The sequence below is a fragment of the Anarrhichthys ocellatus genome, unplaced genomic scaffold (assembly GCF_004355925.1).
Source record: "Anarrhichthys ocellatus isolate YVR2014 unplaced genomic scaffold, GSC_Weel_1.0 scaffold24, whole genome shotgun sequence".
Classification (NCBI taxonomy): Eukaryota; Metazoa; Chordata; class Actinopteri; order Perciformes; family Anarhichadidae; genus Anarrhichthys; species Anarrhichthys ocellatus.
Window position 1 is genome coordinate 880,270 of NW_022280054.1, and position 22,388 is coordinate 902,657.

At 41.2% G+C, this 22,388-nt stretch overlaps 3 protein-coding genes across 7 annotated transcripts in view; 1 reads left to right on the forward strand and 2 right to left on the reverse strand.

Annotated features, from left to right (window-relative positions):
• Window positions 1-14,530, reverse strand: part of stx1a (syntaxin 1A (brain)) — a 54,839-nt gene extending 40,309 nt beyond the window's left edge. For all 5 annotated transcript variants that reach the window (XR_004213223.1, XM_031861360.1, XM_031861361.1 and 2 more), the window contains exons 1-2: window positions 13,725-14,530; window positions 615-692 (exon numbers count right to left, since the gene is read on the reverse strand). Coding sequence is in view for 4 of the 5 variants with exons in the window: in XM_031861360.1 (XP_031717220.1) it covers window positions 615-692; window positions 13,725-13,754 (108 nt within the window). In the remaining variant the exon portion in view is untranslated. The remainder of the gene's footprint in view (window positions 1-614; window positions 693-13,724) is intronic.
• A 90-nt stretch (window positions 14,531-14,620) lies between these two features.
• On the reverse strand, window positions 14,621-19,231 carry bud23 (BUD23 rRNA methyltransferase and ribosome maturation factor). The gene is made up of 12 exons (XM_031861363.1): window positions 19,055-19,231; window positions 18,679-18,716; window positions 18,220-18,315; window positions 17,642-17,724; window positions 17,249-17,345; window positions 17,042-17,138; window positions 16,882-16,932; window positions 16,717-16,802; window positions 16,427-16,472; window positions 16,275-16,336; window positions 15,496-15,585; window positions 14,621-15,296 (listed from the first exon to the last, which is right to left on the reverse strand). The coding sequence occupies exons 1-12, from the start codon at window positions 19,100-19,102 to the stop codon at window positions 15,242-15,244; spliced, it is 849 nt and encodes a 282-aa protein (XP_031717223.1). The 5' UTR covers window positions 19,103-19,231; the 3' UTR covers window positions 14,621-15,241.
• Window positions 19,232-20,042: 811 nt separating this feature from the next.
• On the forward strand, window positions 20,043-22,150 carry dnajc30b (DnaJ (Hsp40) homolog, subfamily C, member 30b). Its single transcript, XM_031861187.1, has one exon. It carries the CDS (start codon window positions 20,051-20,053, stop codon window positions 21,191-21,193), a length of 1,143 nt encoding a protein of 380 aa, XP_031717047.1. The 5' UTR covers window positions 20,043-20,050; the 3' UTR covers window positions 21,194-22,150.
• Window positions 22,151-22,388: the final 238 nt, after the last annotated feature.

Sequence of the window (22,388 nt, forward strand, 5' to 3'; positions counted from 1 at the left end):
CCCCCCCCTCTGAGAGCCATGACGATGTTCAGTTTGCTCCCAGCATATGTCCACAGCGTGTACAGGGCAATACACTCCCAAATGCGTGCATAGATGCAGGCTAGGTGCATACAGTATCTGTCATGCACAAGAGGAGGGACGGGAAATAAATAAGTGAACTGAACAATGTTGTTATTCAGAGCTGGACAAGAAGAGCACAGTTGTGGCACATTTGCAGAAATGTTTTTATTAATGTGCACTGTCCCGTTCAAATAAACCAATAAATAAAATAGCTGTGTTTTTGAATCAATAATGGCTGAAATGAATATACACATGATGATCTGTGCCACACCGGCAACAACATCAAAAGCAATAATTCATATAAATGCTCCACTGAGAAGAGATATATTACAGAGCTCTGATAAACCAACACAATTAGATTTAGTATCAGGAGACAAAGGATACCTCGGCAGATTGTAGTATGACCTGGACTTTAATTGATAAGGGAAAGTTATTAGACAACTATCAATTTGTTAAACGTGTGAAAGCAAATAATATCCTATGGACAGAGGGAGAGAGGAGAGATAGCGAGAGAGAAAGAAGGTGGAAAGATGAGGACAGTGAGAGAATCAAACCTGTTCAAAGAATTCATCCATGAAGCCTTTGTCAATCCCCACAGCAACTTCATCCTCCTCCTCTGTCGTCTCCTTCCCCTGGACAAACACACATACAATAAGAATGATTACAAACAGCTGGAAGATCAATAAATGAACATGACAACTTCAATGTAAAATGTAAGATGTATTTGTTCGACTGCAACACTGGTCACGACTGCACCATGTAATGCATAATTCAAGGTTAAATAGAACAGTATTAATACTCGCCTCACAAGGAGCACTTAATCACACTTGTAATCAGAACCACAGGTCGAGTGATTAGCAAGTTATTATTGAATTAGTACCCGGGGGGCAGAGAAAACCTTTACTTTTACACACTCCAGCCTGCAACCTCTTACACCAGCATGTACAGATACATACTAGTGTTTCAGCTATCCCAAAGGAATATTTGGGATATACTCTTATTTGCTTTTTTGCAGATTATTAGATGAGAAAATCAATAACTATCTTTCTGTATGTAGCTACAGCTAAGAGATCGTTAACTTGGCTAAAGACGGGAAATATGGGCAAACAGCTTGCCTGGCGATGTCCAATGGTAGCATAATCCACCGACCAGCGCCTGTAAAGCTCACTAAATTTACACTTTATATCTCATTTGTGTATTCTGAACAAAACCAAAGTGTTGGATGAAACCACATGTTGTGGTTTTACTGAGAGTTATGTTCCAGGAAACAGTTTCTGCAAGAAAGTACATACTGTATATCCCCAAATGTCCAACTATTCAATGCACAATACTAATAAATACAAGCAAGAGGATATCTCAGTATCAAAGAAAAAGCACAAGAGTGGAATCTGCTTTCACTATTAAAATGGCTACAAGTCTTTGAATACAAGGAGTAAAAGTTAGTTTGCAGTGTTTTCTGCTGTGGCAAAATGGTGCATTTACATCAGCAAGGTCTGAAATTGTTCAGCTAATAACGCACTTATTGTAATTTGTAAAAGGTTAGAAACAAATATGTAGCTTTTCAATTTGTAACTCAAACTACAGCAAAATTAAAATGGATTTACAAAGTCAAAAAGATAGTTTCCCACCTAGGAAATGTAAACCACAACACTTCAACTGGTTCATCTGAAAAAGTTAGAATTTCTCAAACTTTCTAGCCAATCATTCATTCTGAAATATGTGCATTTCTAATCACATATCAACCATTACACGACATCAGCAGGGCTCTCCTGTGGCGTCATCTCATTCATCTAGCCTCTGTCAAACTAATTCACTTCCCCATTAGCGGCCTATGAGATCCATATCACCGCTGTGAAGGAGTGTAGTTTTCATCTTATTCTCATCTAAGAATGTATTTGTAACTACAGAATCTCATACAATTCATATAACAGGCTTTCCTCGTTGTGTATCAAAGATAGGATTTTATTTATTTCTCCTTTTCAACAACAGGCACCCTACGATCTCCAGCGATCCCCAAACCTCCCAATTCTAAATGTTCTTTAAAAGATTCTCACTAGCCCAAAAGCAAAAATCCCTTCAGGCTTGACATTAGGTCCACTTAATATTTTAAAATCGCAGAGTTCTATCAAGATATTGTGTCATACACAAGTGCAGGCAGTCGGCCGGGTTCGTCCGGACAAAGACACTAATGTGCATTAGCAGAGCAAGAAGCTGGAGAAACTTTTTTCAAATACAGTAAGTTGGGAGAGCGCTTTTCAGTCACAGGAATTGGCTGCCATGTATTTAACAATTGAATCCTTTAACTGTTTAATACGGCAATGATGATGAAATCTATATATCAGTGACATGCTAAACTACAGTCTACTGATATCTACGGCTGTGCTGATGACAAAGGCCACTAAGTCTGTCTGTGTGGTTCTGCTGAGGCTCTGTGGAGAGTTTGGATATTCTTTTTATTTTGTTGTTTCATGTATTGTCAAATCAACAAAAACAGAATCCACCGAGACCTAAATAATCACAAAGCAGCATTACAAAAAAAATTAAAAAAACTAAAAGAGCAAGGCCAGAATGATGACATTTCAAGTTATGAAAACAAGTAGTCTATTAGTGGACTAATAGGTCGTTTTGGTCTTAGTCGACTAAGATCTCTTCAGGCGATTAGTAATTTTTTATGCTTTTTCATGCTGAATTACTTCCTGAGCACATCTCCGGTAACACAAGATTTAAAGTTGTGCTTTTGTGCGATTCTTTGTAAAGAAACTCAGTTTTACAGCTCTGGCGATTAAATTAACTAATTGATTAGTTGCCAAAATTGTACATGTTAATCGACTTAGAATTTCTTTGGTCAAGGAGAGCCCTATTTATTTTCATCTATGCAACCATATTTGGAAACAAAGTGCTGTTGCTTTCCAGTCTTTGAGAATCTGTTTTTTAAGCATCCTATCATCAAAACGGTTTATGAGAGGAAAAAGATCCATTTCTTTTTGAACATCCAGAAATAACCAAGTCTCTGTGAGGAACTAAAGTTTTCTATATAAATTGGAGCAAATCAAAATATCTCACCAACACAAATCTAACTTACGACAATCCTAAATAAACTATACAATCGTTCCTCAATTGTGCATCACAAAAAGATAAAGTTTGTGTAAGATGCCTTTAAACTGTATTTGCATACAGTATATCTGGTGTTTACTGAGCAATTATAGATGGGGGCTTATGTACCTTTTCCTGTCATCTCAAACACAAATCCATTCTGTGGATAGTTAACATGTGATGTGTCAATATAGAGGTGGAGGCAGGGAAGACGTGTAGGGAAATGGGGAGAAAAACCAGTAGGAGAGGAACCTGTTTTTGAGAAGAAAAGTCTGAGGACTTCAGCGAGAGATAGCGAGGCAATTGGCACGAAACTACAAGTGAGAGGAATGCAGCGCCACTGTGATCACGCTAATATTATCTAAACCCACTCAAACTATATTTAATCCAACAAAAACTGATGCTCTCATGGTTTTACTCCTAACTCAACATTTTGAAGATACAATGATTCTGTCCAAAAAGAACTGCCTCAGGACTCCCAATCTGCGAGTTTCTCTCTATTGTGCTCAACTGTCATGACAACAGTCAGTATGGTGGGTGTCATATTCTTGGTGTGGTGCAAAACTCTTTATTAATAGAAAAAAGGTGTTGGTATGGCAATGAGGTGCATTTGGGGAGCTGCAGACCATCAGAAGCAGAGAGAAAAGAGGCGACAGCAGCAGGAGGCCGAGGAGGACGACGACAAGCAGGGAATCAGAATAAGATTCGAAAGCACGAGCAATGTGCTCCACCTCCACAGAGAGATACTGCATCTCCTGCAGCGAGGGACGAGCGTTGGTGTGTTTCTTTTCTTTGAGTGGTCGGGAGGGGAGAGGACTAAGCCTGTGTACCCCAAAGTTCCACCTCACACCCAGATCTGAAGCTCCTGCTGAGCCACATAGACGCTGGGAGAGGACTTCAGTGCTGCCACTCTTGACTCAGCCTACAGACTTTGACTTTGCCATCCACACACAGCAGATGCTCTGATCCAGACTTGCAAACATGCATGCACACAACAGCTGACACACTGATAATATAGAGTACAACAGACGGTTATCACACAGAGAGATCAGGGCCTATACAAGACGGTCCCCATTAGCCCATAATCCTTCAATTCACCCTGCCTCTGGGGCTCACACTCGTGTGAAACACCCCGGCAGGAGTAGCGGCCCGATTATGCCGTTTATTAGATTACAGAGTCGTTTTAGGCACCGTGCCAGCAGGGAGTCGCTCCATACAGACAAAAGGCAGTGCCTGGACATCCATTGTAAACAGGAGGAGCAGGAAATATAGTTCACCGGCGAGGGAGCGAGGGATAAAAAGACATCTCGTGTGCAGGCTGCAAAATCACAGCTGTCAGCACAGAGAAAAGAGTGGGAGAAACAGGGCACCACAGCAATTATTGAAAGCTGCGAAAGAGTAATTGTATGTAAGACGACATAGAGACACAGAGTGTATCGATGTGTAAGTAAGTATTCAGACCCTTTTCGCGGTTTTATCTCAGAGCAAGAGAGAGAAGAGCAGTGACAGACAGTTCAAGTGGAGATATAAACCTGTGTGGGCAGTACTTTATTGTCCTTTTGAGCAAAAAGCAGACCGGTTTCCTGTATCTTTGTATTACAGCCAATTCAAGCAGCTTCCTGCAGTCCCATTAGAAATGACTCATACAAATCTGTGTCAGCTGCACAGAGGAATACTGAGAGCATAACCAGATTTATTATCATAATACCGCAAGGTAGCATTCATTATGGATGTGTGTTCACTCCCACACACTTGAACATTTGATCTTTTATTCGTATCTCCTACAGTAGAGACGCACAATGAAAACTGAATCGTAGACTTTTTTGTGCTTCATTTGCAAAGCACACACGTTTATTGTTATACTGTATATAAGAATAATATATATATCAATGTCGGAAATACGACTCAGATTCTCTCTCTCTCTCTCTCTCTCTCTGAGAAACAAATAAGGCCTCACATCAACCACAGTATGTCATTTAAAATACTTACCCCCACATTTTCATTTATATCCAATGCATGCAACCATCATACAACTTGAATTTTCAGATAATGTCAATCAAGTCAAGGGAACTTTCCCATCTCTGCCACCCGTGAAAGTAGCATTAGCATAACCGTGATTCCAACCTTAAAGGGACAGTTCAACAAAATTACAACACACATTCTCATTTCTCACTTACCTCTAGCAGTATGTAGCCATTATCCAGAGTAATTGTTTCCGGAAAGACACGTCACGGTTTCATTTATTTTTTCAAAGTGTAATTCTCCTGTGCTTTGACCAGGACAAACACATTTCAACTAACCTCCACTAGTGGGATGACTTAGATATCACAAAACTATTAAAAAGTATGCAAGAACATTATTTTGTAATTTGGATGAACCAAGAATCAGGTTCACATTAGTAGCTACAGAATGCATTATAGTTAGCCCTTTTTTCTAAAACCAAGTCTTAATCTCAAACAGCTCTTTTACGAAGTAAAGACTGGTCTGCTTCCTCACTTAAAAATGTCCAAACACAATCCTCATCCTCACAAAACTAGATATTCAACAGCACACACACACACGCTCCTATGCTCAAGCCCTAAGGCCATTCACTAACAGACTGAGCAATCTATAGAGTCCATACAGTCTATACATGCAGGACCAGCTGGCAGTAATGTCACACAGAAAATTGTATTTTCACTTTAAATTTAAAAAGGTGCAATGTGTAAGATCTGGTCACACGCTCCAAACAAATTGGGGGCAGCATTTCACCTCGACTACTGGGTCCAAAACAAACTAATTTTACAGTCATCGGTTATAAAAAACAACAAAAAACTATCAATTATTATTAACCGACAGCGGGGCTAGAATATTCACAATTCCAAAAAACACTGCTTTCTTATAATCTTCATGTGTGGCGTTGGCCTATAGTTTACCTTAGCAACTCGCAATCAGCCGGCGTAAACTCCAGCACTGGGGGTCTGACCCCGGGGGACTGCCCCAACTTTCTGTTGCTGCCGTTACAGGTTAGACCCAGCGCTCCACCAGCCCACTTTGACTCCTGGGGCCTGGGTTTGTGCTGGCTGAATGCAAGCCGCTAAAGCTAACCGCTAACTGAGACACCGCCTGCCCTCCTCCACATCTTACACATTGTACCTTCAGGCATGAAGTTGATGCTCGATCCGAAGTGACTTTAATACGAGGGAAAGGGTTGAATTTAATTCATAGGTCGGCAGAAAAACCAAACAATGATCATGTGTATATTCATTCAACAAAATCTAAATAAAATAAAAGCTGTAGGATTCAGCTCATAACAATCAAAAGGAGCATTGGTGGCACAAAGCTGATGCTGACACAGTAAAACCACCAATAAACTTACTGGTCTATAGCCGACTGATTGCCTGGCTGGTCGGCTGACCAAACTGATGGAAGAGGACACAGCGAGGGCTATTGAGACAGGATAATTACACAACCAGGGAGCAGCGTGGATGCCAACAGGAAGTGATAGATTGAGCCAGCCCAATGTAAAACTCAGTCTGTTGATTTCACATTACCCCTCGCTGATAACAGCACCGGGGGAGGGGGGGGGGGGGGGGGGGGGGGGGGGGGGGCAATCTTTAAAGGAAATGAACAAGTCCCCATCTTGGTTTCAGGGCTTACACAGATGGCCGGTGTGAATGTTTGCAGATGTAATCAGCTGGAAAGAAAATAGCCTGCACTGTAGCTGATCAATGCACTCCTGTGGATAACTTGCTAATATAAATACAGAGCAATACTTTTTGTTTTAATATAAGATACATATGTATGTGTTGCAGAACTTTTCAAACAAGCTCCATTGTTTTCTGTACACATTTATGCCCCCCGGAGTACTGACATCAATTTCCACCTGCCGTAATTGATTTTTGGGTGAATTTTCCAGCTATTAAAATAAATCTGGTGTCATGCTCATTGACTGCCATTTCCCCGTTGGAAAAACAGTCACCTCGATCAGATTTTTGTGGGTGGCATTAAGGCAGGACACCCGAAGCAAAAACATTGTTTTTCATGCACTGATTCATTTTGAGAGTTTGGGCTATTTTGCATCCATAACGTCGTCTTTCAGATGAATGGAAAGATACATTATAAATACACATTTAGGTGTTGATTTTACTACTTTGTCCATTTGAAATTGTAGATTTCTCCTAAATTCACTAAAAGTTAACATTAGACAATGCTTGATTTGCAAGTTTAAACATTTTAGAAATTTCAGAAAAATACAGAAAAATAATGACCGTCGGAAGTTTCATGGTGATGCATGTTAGTTAATTTGTTTTACCCTATTCACCTGAAGTGTCTTCAACATGTTTGGAACATTACAATACATATCTTTAGAGGCCTAAAATCAGCCTAAATGTTTTTTGTCACGGCTGTTGACAGTATTTATGATTTATAAAAAGAGATATCCTCTGCAAAAACCTTTGACTCCAACTAGTAGGTCAACTAAATGAAATACGAATTTGCCCTGGCTTTATGCAAATGTTCAGAACAATTTGTCTTCGTATAAGTAATCAATGGGGAAGTTTTATGGCGGTATCTTTTAGCTTCCATGACAAATTTAAATTACAACAGGGCGGCTACTTTACTCACTGATTTACTGATTTGTTGTGGCAAAAGCAAACAAAACATAGTCCTGCACAGAAAATGGCAAACAAGAACACAATGTCAGACTGCAAAATTAAGAAATACAAAAATGGCAATAGTCTGGTTATCAGAGTTGCAGATTTGGGATTTAATCCCTCAAAGTATCCTTTTATTGTGAATCTCCATTGACAACGGTTACAGAGCTTTAATCGTCACTTTTTGTATGGGATTTTTTTCTTTTTGTACAATAAACATACATCTAGTGTCTGGCCGAGGTTAACAGGGTGCAGCGAGTGGAGTTCAGCAGTTACACGGAGAAGAAGAATGTGGGTGGGAGAAGAGATGAAGTGCTGCCATCGCAGCAGCACAGAGTCAGAGTGTTTGCATGTGCAAACAATTTCCTTTTTCGTAACAATCCTCCTCAACGTCCTCCCCCTTTAATCATCTTCCTTTGTCATTCTCCCTGTCCGTCATTCTCTCGCCTCCTCCTCTCTCACCCTCCTTCCTCCAGACTTCACTTCAGAATCATTACAGCAGCTGGCCCACACAACATGGACTCAGTTACCTTTGTCTCGCTCTCCCTTCTCACGCCTTCACTTCTCTTCTTAAACGTCTCATTATCCCTCCTCAAGACCACGTCAACAGTCATTTATCCAACCACACTGATGTATTTATGTCGTGTCTGTCTTCTTACCTGGTCCTGAGAGAAACATCTTTTTCTGCTGCGTAATTTTAGCGGATATGGTTGGAATGACAAACAAACTTCATCATGCAATCTTTTCTTCATCAGTTCATCTTAATCCACATTGTATCCCTCTTTTTGCTCTTGCTCCCTCCTTCCTCTGCCTTTCATCCCTGTCTGACCTCTGACCTCTGCCTCCCTCACATCTTTCTGACCTTTATCAGTGAAATCATCAAAGTAATACCAGCATTCAAACACCAATTTACAAACTACCACGCTATAAAAAGGTTAAATAATGACTTATAATGCGATATTAGTGCGTCTTTCAACAAATCAATGATAATCAATGATAATCAATTTCAGGCCAGAATTTAAATGCCTGCCGCTGCCAGTTTTCAACTCTTTCTGCTGCAGGGATTATAGATTATATGACTGACCTTTCAGACTGAATGGTGGGTGTTTACTTCTATTTTGGCTCGTTAGCTGGTAATTGGCCAATGGGTTTGGATATTAATACATAAATTACATGCTGTTGAGGATGTTCATACACAAACAATTCTGGCTCGGGCATGTGTGTAGGCGTTGCGGGTGGTCGCTCAGTGTTCAGCCTTGCAGGAGTGGGTGAGAAAATGTCAGAGCTTCAGTTGAACATTAATGACAGATCACAGGCAGGGAAAAGAGATGTGCTGTCACCACTTAGGCTTTTCCCACCCCGATCCCTTCTCATATTATTTAATATACCCTGTGGGGTATATTCAGAGTGCCTCGCTGACCATGAAGGATTATGACAGCACCAGTGTGGCATTAACGCAATTATATTGTAGATATGTGGGAAATGTAATAGAGAGAGAGAGGGATGTGAAAGATTGGCAGGAGGTGTAGAAAACAAGACTCCCGGCAGCAAGAGGGAGAGACGACAGAGCCGCAGGACAAAAAGTAAATCTAAGAGAAATATCAGAAAACAAAAAGGTGGAAAGAGACAGAGATACACAACTAAAAAACCTAAACATTATTTTCATTGTCGAGTCGTTTTCTTGATTAATATTTTCTTTAAAATGTCAGAAAATGAATTCAATATATTAACTTTCTACGGCAGACGAAGGTAAAAAATCCTCTCATTTCAGAAGGTGGAACTGGGGAATTGTTTGCTTGAAAACTGCTTTAAAAAAATAATCAATCATCAAAGTCGCTGTTGAATAACAGTCTGTCAATAGACTAATCGATTAATCAACTAAATGTTTTAGCGCTACTATTTGACATTGAGAAGAGAACTGTCCTCGGAAAAATAAAATTGTTTCAGCAAACAGCTACAGAAACCCTGATTCTTGTGCTTCAGGAAGTGAGCGGGAAATAGTGCGACTAGTTGTCAGCTATGGAGGAATAATGTTCAATGGGTCAATAGAAGGTCGAACCGCGGTCAAAATGGAATGCTTTTAAGGACTCACCGATCGTTCATTGTCATCATGTAACACAGGGTTGCACAACACAATACAGTGTTGTAGCCCCAAAACAAACAAAAAAACAGAAACAGTAGTACATTACTGAAGTGCACTTTTTTAAATTGGCATCAGGCAGAATGTAAACCACACCAACAAAACAATTCTCCGGACAGATAATATAGTCATAACATTAAAATTTAAAGATTATGGAACCACCGTGTTTGTGTTCAACATGTTTTCAGCCAGAACAGACAGGGGTGCAACTGATGGCAAATAATATTTTGTTGATTACTTTGGAAGACGTGTTCGTTAAAACTGCCTGTTCAGCCTCACATTGGCAAGATTAAGCATATTATTATGAAAGATTATCACCCAACAGACGGACAGAGCTACTTAGAGCCAGATGATGTCCGTTACAGTTCATATCCTTAATCTCCAACAAGTATCGGTGATAAAAGCCGTTATCTGCACTGCTAAAGAACCACTCTGCTGCTATCGATTAGAAGATGTAGAAGAGGAGGTCTGCACATTACAAATTCAATTTCATCAGCGGTAACAGATGACCCAAAGCTAATTCTCCCACAGCGGATGGGGAACGTTTGATTACAGAATCTTTATTTATTAATCAGGATTTCAGTTAGCTGATGCTCTTTATGAGAAACACAAGAACAAGCAACTGGACAAAACCCATCAGCAGACACTGATTTGAAGGAAATCTCAAAGTTAGAAGAAAGAAAATACGAGCCCGTATTTTATGCTTTACTGTACATCAACAGCGTGGTGCACAGCAATAACTATTAGCAGCAAACAGATATTGGATCTCACTGAAATTATCACCTAATTTGCAAAGACAGACAAATCCCTGGTGAGATGCCAGATTGGTCACACTCATTTCATGGCTCGTTAATACAGTTATGCAGCCTCTTGATGAATAATGTGTGTATGCCTGTGCCTTTCTTACGGTTTAGCGAGAACATAGGGCAATGAAAGAAACGTAGGGTAATGATTCTCTCCACCTCTGATCTTAAGGATAAAGTCTCATCTGTGGAGCACAGCCAGAAAGCTTCTGGTTTCAGAGGCTTGAAGCTTTGAACGAGGACAAACAAAACCTCTGACCCGCTTGGATCAGTGTTCGATTCAACAGCAACCAACACGGTTTTTTTTTCCAGCACTGCCGTTTGTGTCACTGACAAAGTGTCAACAGTCAAGATCAGGTCAAGGACAGAAGAAAACCAGGTGAGGACGTGGAATAAAGTGGAGATGGATAAAAAGAAACAAGAGTCAAAGTCACACAGAGCTTTTGAGTCGGTGCTCCACATCCATCCTATTAGTTAATGTGTCACTCCAACACCAAACAGGCAGTGGCAGTGACTACCTCCAACACACACACACACACACACACACACACACACACACACACACACACACACAATATCAAGCAGCATTGCTATGGAGGATAACGTTTATTGTATCTGTCAAGCCAAAAACCTCATCAGTCATGCATCATCTTGGTCTCATAAATAGTGTAGTTTAATGAATTATATGTCACGAGGTCAAATCGTTCTGCCTGAACCAACTCGAACACTGACCAACAAGGCTGCACAGAGGAGAGAAAGGGGAGAAAGGAAAGTAAAGGGGAAGACAGGAAGCCATCTGATAAATCTATCACTGACAGGAAAAGAGCAAAGAGCAATAACGGAGGAACTCGACTCCCCGAGAGGAAGAAAGAAAACAGAGCCTTATTATTAAAAAGAGATGGAGATGGGAAAAGAGGCAGATACGGTCAATCAAACGACAAGACGGAAGAGAAAAAAAAGACAGAGCTGATAAAACGTCAGGAAAAAGAACGAGATAAAGAAATCCCATTTGATTGAAAATGGTTCCTGTGACGTGTAAAATCTCCGATAACCTCATCATTATGTTCCCCCTTAGGTTTCAGAGCTTGAAGACGGCTGACAACATCTTATCAGCGCCATCTGTCACCAAATCACTGCTTAGCCAACTGGGAGTGATGGGACGAGGCTGCATGAGCATTTTAGTTAGGCTATAGAGACTGACAGTTATCAGGCAGCAAGCTCATGAGCTCATAAAGTAGCTTCATGGGCATATGGGCAATGTTGGAGCACAACCTGCACCCTCACACGAATATGAGCAAAACTCAGTTTCCTACCAAAATGACACAAAAGCACATGGGTGAGTAAACTAGCAGTGTGACTCTGCAAAAGCACACAAAGACACAGAATCCATAGAGCTCAGCTCTCTGAGTTCTATGTAAAAAGGAAGACATATGTGAAAGTAATATTTAGTTGCAGGCCTCGACTATTGTACCCTTGTGTAGAGCTTTTATACAATCACACATGTATCCAACACTGTGCTGTTGTAATGTGCTGTCCAGACCCACTGAGCCATCTGCATGAGACTCAAGAAGCTGCATTAACTCCAGGCTGCAAATACAAAACAATATCAATCTAGTGCTGATGGGAAATAACAGTCTGTGACATGCAATTTACTTCTATTTTATTTGGTCTGGATTGCCTAAAATTGGTCTGGCTGTGGACGCTCCTGTTGCCATTTCTCAGAAGATTTGATCAAAAATAATAAAATAAAACGGAATCAGCAGCTGACATTACAGCTCTGTCGTTCCCGAACGGTAGGTTGGATATTTGTTTCTCTCTGAAGCTGATGAGGAAGATTTAGTGTGGCAGGCTGAAGACACTTTCTCAAACACACACACACACACACACACACACACTTGACAGGCCTGGGTTGTCTCCCTTGAGGCCAATTCATAGATAGATCTTATCGAAAAACTGAGGAGTCATAAACTGCCCCCCTCCTCAGTTTAACTGTCAATTATACAGATCTAACAATGGCCACTTTAACACACGCACACGCACACACACACACACTACATCAAGCAGCATTTCTATGGAGGAGTTTAGTCAAAACGTAGAATCCAAAAGATTTCAAAGCTGTATTTGCGTGATTAGACTAGAGGATGAAGACATTGAGGGTTGAATTGCGGAGATTAAATGGTAAATTAATTTCAGATTACAACACCCGGCTCTCTGCATATAGCTCTATGAACTGCAATAGAAACGTTAGGAAAAGACAAAACATGGTGCTTGTTGGTGGTTAATGGTTATTTTAGGATGACAGCGTCTGTGACGCGCAGAGCAAACATCAGGTGAAATGGGCGAGCTGGGACCAATTTACCATTTTAAAATCACACACCCATATTGGCCGTATCGATCAAACCCCACACACCCACACACACACACACACACACACACACACACAATAATGAATTCGCTGGTAATATATTGCCACACAGGTTACACAAGTTGCAATCTAACCCTTTCTGGTGAACTTTAAATTCTGAATAGACAATAAAATGCTAATTATAAAAATCGCATATTAAATTAACGACCCTATCGAGATTAAATATCATTAAGTACAGAATGTCTGATCCTATGATCTCCCTCTTGAGTCCCCGGGACGTAATAGCCATAAACAGACAGGTCAAAGTGATTTTTCGCCTGGAGAATGGAGAGATAATGAATTTTACTTTGATTTAACACCTGAATCATTCATCTCAGCTGGGCTTTAACCTGCTTCAGCCACACAGTAATGCGCGACAGTAATACGCGATGGTTGCTTGTAATAAAACAACATTTTAGCCTCAAACACACCCCCGAGAGTCCCAACTGTTGCTCAATCAGCGCGCCCAGCTCTGTGGCTGAGTGCCGTCTGAAGACATCTTTAATGTCAAATAAAAACGTCTTCAAAAAAGCGGCTATTCACAGAGTAGGCGAATGCTGAACATTAACAGGAATCAAACTGTAACTTACATGGTTAAGTTCTTGCATACGGTCCTTCATGGTTCCGGTAAATCACTCTTATTCCTTCAGTTCCCGATGTCTTCTGGGTGCGTGCGTGCGTGCGTGCGTGGTGATGGAGCGGCGGGGCGGAGACCGACAGGATGAAGCGAGAGCGACCGAGGCGAAGGTGCGCGTCTGGCGGCGGAGAGAGGTGATTTTACCACTTTGGTTTGGCTGGTGGGACCACTTCACGAAGCCGGGTGACGCGCACTAAAGGTGAGGCGAGGCCTTCCGCCGTTAACCCATTACACACCTTCAACTTCCTCCTCAATCCGCACTAATTGATCTGCCTTTTGAAGCGAACCTCTTCTCTGTAAGTTTATTTTTGTTCCGTTAAAGTCAGTCCGTAATTGTCGAAGCTAGACTGACTAGAAGCGTCCAGCTGGAGCAGGCTGGCTGAGTGGTGACACTGGTGGGTTTGATTATCGATTGAGCAGGTCCAGAGATAACGCCCAGGTGGCTCCCAGTGTGCCAGAGCGCACAGCGACCTCTGTCGGCTGCACGTGACGCACACTTATGGAAGTAGCAAAATACCTCCGAATAAATTGAGGATTTTAATACAATTCACTTAGAAGTGTGTAATATATTTGCTTATACAACTGCATAAAAAAAAAGATATAGTTGAGTTCCTTTAGTTTTCCTTTTTTAAATGCCTTCATATGTCCATGTGGGACTTTCATCCATTAATGTATGTTTTATGGTTTTATGCTAAACACAAATTCTAATCACCTTTTCACTACTCAACATTTCTTCATTATGTTATACAGTAGGTATTTTATGATATTAACAATCTGCATAAGCCATCAAGTCTACAAAAATAAGTTTTTCCAAAATGATTTAGTGATAGTTGCAGCAGCAATGTGTCATTGGATTTGAAAGAATTTATTTAGTTCCCTTTTCCCCTCATAAGCAACATCTTGTTTCTACATATGGACTCTCCCATTTTAGAAACCTGCATTAACGTAATGAACTGTCACTACGTCCGGGGCAAACCAACACGTTTGCATAGATCATTTTGTACATGTATGCTTTTGTAACATAGGATTCTGAAAGTGTGCAGCCTTTACAAATGCATGGACGTCGTTAGTTCAATTCCTTCTAAATTCTGGAAAAATAAACAGTAAGTATATTGGCAGATCTTTAATAAAAGGCTCATCAGAGATGTGGCATTTGATAATTTAGAAAACATTATTTTAATTCTTTGACATTGTTGACGCCGTCAATGCCAACTCTGTCTCCACTGTGAGCAGTACGGACGTCTGTCCATGTACTTGGTGTCTTCATGGAGAGGACAATCTTCCCACTATTTGTGAGAAACAAACAGCCACTCAACCAAATGTGGAAAATGATTGGCCATAATAGCATTTTACTGTTGCATCTCATTCACTTGGATTAAGGAGTTTGAGTCCAAACACTCTGCAGTTCGAGGGGTGATTGTGTGCGGTGGTACAGACGAGAGCTAATGAAGGCACAGCTGCACGAGTCACTTAGAAGTGAGGTTTTCTCTGACGTGCAGTGTATTTTGTGTCGGCTCGAACCTCCCTGCAGGCCAACAAACACACAGCAGAGAGAGAAGAGGCGTCAGCAGGTGTTACAGTATACAGATAACCAGAGGAGATTCAGTTCAATCTAAACCCGAGTATATTACATTACTTAGAGAATATATATTTAAGCACAAGATAATAAGTTCAAATATTTGTCCTGAAAGAGTTTAAAGCACCGTGTAGTTATTAGTACGTACCGCCCCTGTCTTCTCCTCCTCTCCTTCTTCTCAAAGACCCAATCTCGTCCCTTCTTCGCCGATTTCCCCTTCATGTTTTTGAACCGGCATCTTCACAGAGACAAAGTGTGGCTGATTAGCTCAATTACAATGCACATTGTTCTTTGTGACAAACCACATCTAAAACTCCTCGCCTCTGCTGCTGAATGTTTCACACATCCAGTCTCTTTGTGCAACCAGGAGGAGCAACTTGAACGCCACTATGTAAAAAGGGAGGAAAAGCTGCCCGACAGGGTTTGAAGCTAGACAGGACAACGACCCTTTCAAGATTTCTCTCGGTCTTTCGGCTTCATCAAAGCAGGTATGACTGAACCTGCACGTATGAGGGCCAAGACCTGTTTTTAAATGGCTGTTTTAATATGCAACTAACGATTTCCTTGATTAATCGTTTTGTCTATAACATGTTAAGACAATATGGTGATCACAATTTCCAAGAGCTCAATTTTCAAAAGTGACTAGACAAGAAATCCAGAAGATATTCAGTATGCCGTCATATTAGATAAAGAAAAGCAGCCAATCCTCACATTTGAGAATCTGAGACCAACAAATGTTCGGCATATAAAAAGAGAGAATCAAACAATTAACTAGAAAAAAAAAAACAATGAATAAAATACATCAACAAACAAAAAAATACAAAAGGAAGTCTGGTGACCGAAGCAAACTCTGCTACTTCCAAACATGTAAACGGCTTCATCAAAACATCACAATAAGCAGTGTCTCCCTGCTGCGAATAACTTTACCTTTGTCCTGAATACTGGACCTGGTTTGAAACCGCTCTGTCGGAGGTTTCTGCTCCCAATCCCTGAAAAGAACAAACGGAGATCACAGTGATCATAATGTAGCCAAATCAAATGTACACAGCACCACTAAAGCTAACTCCTTTCATTCTTACCTTGGGAAGGGCTCCTGTTACTCCAGCAAACAGACACAGGAAGAACCTGGAAACAAACAAGATGTGTGTCAATGATTGAGTAACTCAGGTTGACCATTTTAATAATTCATACATCACAAAGCTAATGTGACAAACAGTCGAGTCGATATGAATGTCCTTGTGTTCCCAGTTAGCCTTCTGTTGAGAGTACACTGCGGCTGATTTCACAGACCATTAAGAAGGAATTAATTGCAGAAGGCTGCAGCTGAACATGTCAAAATAAAAAGCCCAGCTTTATCGTAGCTACTGACTTTTTAGCCTTGGTGCTGTTGGGGTAATCCACCACCATGCCTCCACCGAAGCCTGCCCTCATGGCCTGCGTCGTGATCAGCTCAAGCTTTAGAGAGGGAAGAAGAAGACTGAACGCAAGTAATCTGGAGAAAACATCAGGTTTTAAATCCACAACGTTATTTCACCTGTTCGGAGTTCTCTGGATAAAGCTGGAAAACCGCACGTGCGCCTCTTGACTGAAAGACAAAGAGTCAGGAGAAGTAAGCAAAGGTCTTCATCCTAAAATATGTAACCCTGATGTTTGGATTTTAGTTGAAAAAGTCAACAGGAGTGATAAAACCTTACCAGAGAAGAGTAGAGCGTACTAAAGAAGGTGTAGAGTCTTTTAGGAGGACTATGTGACCTCTTGTCTGCATTACAGAGCCACTGCAGAGCAGAGATACTGAGCGGGAACAATGCAAAAGGTAATGTCAGAAATTATTCAACATTAAAAAAAATAAATAAAAAACATGTCTTTTTTCTTTTTTAACATAAGCATGTTCTGTTCTTCACCTGATGCAACCGTCGAAGGTGCCGGCTCGGAAAGGCATCCCCTCGCCCATGTCCCCCACTAAAAGGTCTCCCTCCACTTCTCTGTCCAGTGCAACATCTGTCACAGAGATGTTTCAGAAACATATCCACATTTATAATCCAGAGGGATCAAACTGAAAACTCTGATTCAATAAGTTTTTCTCAGTCTCACCATTTCAGAAAGTTATCTCAACTAATTGAACTTAAACCACGAAAAGATAACATTTGAATATCAAATTATTAACACAACCAACATAACTATTGTTGACATAATCCAAAATCTCAGATGATATTTAGTATAATATCACTACATCAATATATTGGTACATCATCCAGCTCTTGCTTCCTGTTTAAATGTATCGGTGTCAAACTAACCCAGCATTGCGGTGCTGATGTCGACCCCAACCCAGTAGTGTCCCTCCTCTGACAGGTAGTCTCCACTGAGTCCAGAGCCGCACCTGAGAGACAGAGGACAGACAGTCACCTGAGTCCTTCACGTCAAGAACACACAAGATTACGGTATTATTCTGGATCTTACAATGCGTTATGTTAAAATAACGCGAGACTATTACAACTCTCACGCTAACTCACTGCATCTAAAACTCCAACTTTCTATTAAGTTGCAGATTCTGCGAAGCCGCTCGACTTAAAGAAGTTCATTTTTCATCTCCAAACTAGAGTACATTCAGAATGCTGAAGTATATATCATCAAGAAGACGGATTACATTTTGTGTGGCAAAATGCAGCAAAAGTCAACAACAGATTGATGTGTAAACATTTATAAACATGTCTTCAATGAGCCTTTTTAGACCATGCTTAGTCTTACTATGACCGTATTCATGGTAGGTTTAACATTAAAATGACATATTGTATCATTTCATACTCAAAGTATTGCTTTAATCAAGTTAAAAGTGTAACGCTACATGTGAACGCAGTCACTGTCACTCCCTCACCCCACATCTAGCAGGAAACATGGCTGTCCCTCCGGCAGGTTTAGAAGCTCTACAGCTCTCTCGGACATCTGGGTCTGGATCTCAATCATTCGAGAGCTGCGAAGCAACAAAACACCCGGAGAGTTCAGAGACTTCTGGCAATGGAAAGACGTTCTTAAAGAAACAAGTTCAACCTTCATGTGGTTAAGTGCCACCAGATTTGATGCTGGATTTAGAAGATGCACATTTCTGCTCCACACAACTGAAGCAACGCTCTGTAGCTGCAGAATCAAACAGGGAATTCTGCCTTGCTGGTGGATTTATTTGTAGCCGACACACTACTGCGTGTGTCATTCTTAAAGCATTTCAATTCTCCAAATACACCCGAGCAGCTCTATATTATTGGGGGGGTAGTTTTTATCCTACAAACATAACGACCACAGTGACAAGAAGTTATTCATAATAAACACACAGACTCACTTCTGAGAGTATTTCTTTGCCTCGGCTTCATTGTAGTACTGCGGGGATGACATCACATCGGATTAATTCATCAACACTTCAATGAACCAGTTTGAGCCTCTTATTTATGACTATCACAAATTACTTATATATATATATATATATATATATATATATATATATATATATATATATATATATGAGAAACAAACAAACTAGAGCTAATTACACTATTGTAAAAACAACAATTGAGTAACGATAGTTAGCCTGCCGTCCAGTCAACACGTACTCAGTTCCCTGTTAAAATATTGATATATTATATCTTTAAAGAGCCAAGCTGCTCCTGCTGCTACCGTTAGCTTAGCATCGAAACACTACAATAAACCGCGTCACTCACCACTTCTGGAGGAGCTGAGTGTTCAGGCCGTCGACAGCTGGAGGTCATGGTTGTCCTATTGTGTGGGTCGCTGTCTGGAGATGAAGAGAAAATGTGTAATATCAGTTCATAAACAAGCTAGATGTTGTGATAGCCCACACGTGAAGACCAATGACGTCGAACGCGTGCGACGTAAGAAGTTCTTCTTCGTTGAGTTTAATAAAAGCAACACAGCTAAAAACAGACGGTTATATCGCCACCGTGTGTGCAACCAAGCAAACATGTATTAAATCATTCAAACATATAATTGACACGTTATTTTAATGCAAAAGCGCATATCGTTCATCCATAATGAACCTGTTCTTATAGTTATTTTTCTTTCAACCAAAACAAATGACATGCAGGTATATTGCATCTGTTAAAAGACTCGGGATATAATCCAATCGGTATTATTGATTAAATTCATGAAAAATAAATAAATGAATTACATGCCTGAAACACATATTTAAAAACATTCTATAAAATATGTTAAATTACACTATATTCAAGCTAATGTCATCTATCAAGGTGTTTCACTGAAACTCTTTGTTCTGCATGGCCTTTAAAAAACAAGCCTTAAAATCATTAATTACATTTCTGAGGCCCAATTATCTATATAATCTTTAGTAGACGGCTTTGAATAATCAATTTAAAGGAAGACGTTTAAAATAGTGTCCTTCAGTTTCATGGCCATTATTACTAGACAGACCTTAAACTCCAAATCAAACCCACCCCTATAATTATAATTATATAGCTTTTATTTTTTTGCTGGACAAGCAGATCTTAAAAGTTTGTCATTACATAACAGGATGTTATCCAAGAACTACATAACTATTTACGGTTTACAGTTTTCTGTAAAATGATTGGTCGGGTGTGAAATGTACTTCCTGTAAACATTGACTCCTATTGGTTGCTCGTTGAGTGACGTAGGCTGGCCGGATGCAGCGTCATCAGTCAAGCCGAACCGTTGTCGGCAAAATGGCTGAGGTAGGTCAGAAGTTGGGCACCGGTGCTTACCGGCTTTCCACTCTCAGAAACAGCCGGAGTCGACCGGTGTGCACCGGAGAAAGTCCCGGATCTCTGCAGGTTCACTGCACGTTCAGTGACAGTCGGTTAAAAGACGAATGGACCCGCGATCAACGTGACGTTCAGCCAAGAGGCAAAGCAACACAGTGCAAATCAGAGAAACCTTCCAGAGTGAGAAGAAGTGAAAGTCAACGGGGAAATGTGACTTTATTTTGTGCCGCTTCTTTGGAGCTGCAAACATCCCGTTTTATCAGAGAGAGCCTGCAAGCTCACACAGCAGCCCTGTGCGCCTCAGCAAGACTGCAGCCTCTCCTCCAGGAGAAGCTGCTGGCCGGCCGGATGACACCCTGGACCAGAGGAGCTGTTTCCATCCACCCTGACACCCTCAGGTCCCCTCAGCAGCTGCGAGCTTTCTGCACTGTCATCTTCATTCTGGCAGAGCAGGGGTCAGAGAGACCGAGGCGTCTGAAACTACATCCTGATGGTAGTAGAGGCTACAGCTGGAGGAGTGACCGCAGCTCAAAAAGTGCCCCTCTGCTGCACAGAAGCAGGACGTCCTATTACGACACCCTCAAAGTGACCCCCGGTGTCACGCAGTCCCAGATCAAGACGGCCTACTACAAGCAGTCCTTCATCTACCACCCTGACAAGAACCAGGGTAACGAGGAGGCCACTCAGCGCTTCTCTGAGATCAACGAGTCCTACACAGTGCTGGGCAACATCAGCCTGAGGATGAAGTATGACCGAGGTATTCTGAGCAGGTCGGACGTTCAAAGTGCAGGGAGGCCGTCCTCCAAAGAGACTATGAGCAGATCCACAGGCTCCCCGCCGCCGCCGCAGCAGCAGCATCACTATAGAGCCAGGCGGTTCTCCAAAGCCGGGGAGAAGACCATGTTTGATTTTGACGCCTTTTTTCAGGCTCACTACGGGGAGCAGCTGCAGAGGGAGCGGGACATGAAAGCCAGGAAGCAGCGCATGCAGGAGCAACAGAAGGAGACTCTTAGCAAGTGGAGGCAGGGGAAAGTGATGGAGATGACCGTGGTGATGCTGCTGGCCATGGCAGGCTTTCTTTTTGTCAATCTCAGCAAGCCCTGAAATAGAAGCAGCAACCTGGTATGCAGCAACCTATGGGGTTGCATGTGAGGACTCTCAGGGAGGGGGGGGGGGCTGCTACCTCGGACTGTTTTGCAAGTGTTGCACAGCTTCTGACAGTTGAAAACGATTATTTTTAGTGAGTTGCAGGAGTCAACAAACACCAGATAACTGTGTCTCATCTCTTACAGGCCATAGATAGGCTTCTTATTCATAAACTGTGTCCACTCACTCATTGTATCAAGACAGCAACTGAATATATTTGTTTCCCTCATGAATAGGATCTAAAAAGCAACAACAAACATCACACACACACACACACACACACACACACACACACACACACACACACTTACCTACGGGTGATTGATCCAAAACGGTAATCTGAAAACCTCATAGCAGGATGTGGAATTATTTATTCCTGCAACCGTTTGAGCATGAAGCTCCTTCATGTGATTCCATAATTAACATTTAATTTACTTTACAATTTGTTTCAGAGTGACGTAATCACAATCTGGTAAAAGTGCAACATGAGCAAACCTGATGTAAACATATGTTTAGGTTCGGTTCTATTTTCTATCAACAATTGTTCAACCAGTTGTAAAGTTACGTGTAAACATTTATTTATTCACTCTCTTCCAGGAGTGACAAGTCTGAAGCCAAACAACAAACCCAATTCGGTTCATCCAAATACTGCACAAGGATGACTTTATTAAAGTGTGTCTTCCTATACACTGGATCTGTTGTGTAGAAAGTTACTTTAAAGTGTGCAATTACAAGATCATTAGGAAAGTAATACACATTTCTGTGCCTTCTTCCAGGTGTTATAGTGTGTATATGTGAATGTACTGTACAGACACAATGCCACATTATGGTGACTTTTGTGTGAGGGAAACTGTAAGCAAATCTCATGAAACTGTGTTTTAATCTGGTTTTATTGATCAATAATCATAGTAAATATGCTGTTCCAATTACCCAGCATGTTTTTTTTTTTGTTATTTCTTTTGCAATGTTATAAGATGTGAGCTCTAGAGGGCGTCAGAGTACCTCAGATCAGAATGATCTCTGGGTTACAGCTGGAAGCCCGAGGGGCTCGGTGAGTTTAAACTGTGTGCAACGATACATTATATTCATGCGTGTTATGGAGGTCTCGGCCTGCAAAGAGCTGCTGCTGCTGTGGTTGACTGTCTGTCTGCTT

Excerpts from the sequence above, each read along its gene's own strand:
- bud23 (XM_031861363.1), bottom strand. The coding sequence starts at position 19,102 with ATGACCTCCAGCTGTCGACGGCCTGAACACTCAGCTCCTCCAGAAGTG. Across the intron at positions 17,346-17,641 it reads CATCAGCACCGCAATGCTGG|ATGTTGCACTGGACAGAGAA; the intron begins GTTAGTTTGACA and ends TCTCTGTGACAG. Across the intron at positions 15,586-16,274 it reads GTCCAGTATTCAGGACAAAG|ATGCCGGTTCAAAAACATGA; the intron begins GTAAAGTTATTC and ends GTCTCTGTGAAG.
- dnajc30b (XM_031861187.1), top strand. The coding sequence starts at position 20,051 with ATGGCTGAGGTAGGTCAGAAGTTGGGCACCGGTGCTTACCGGCTTTCC.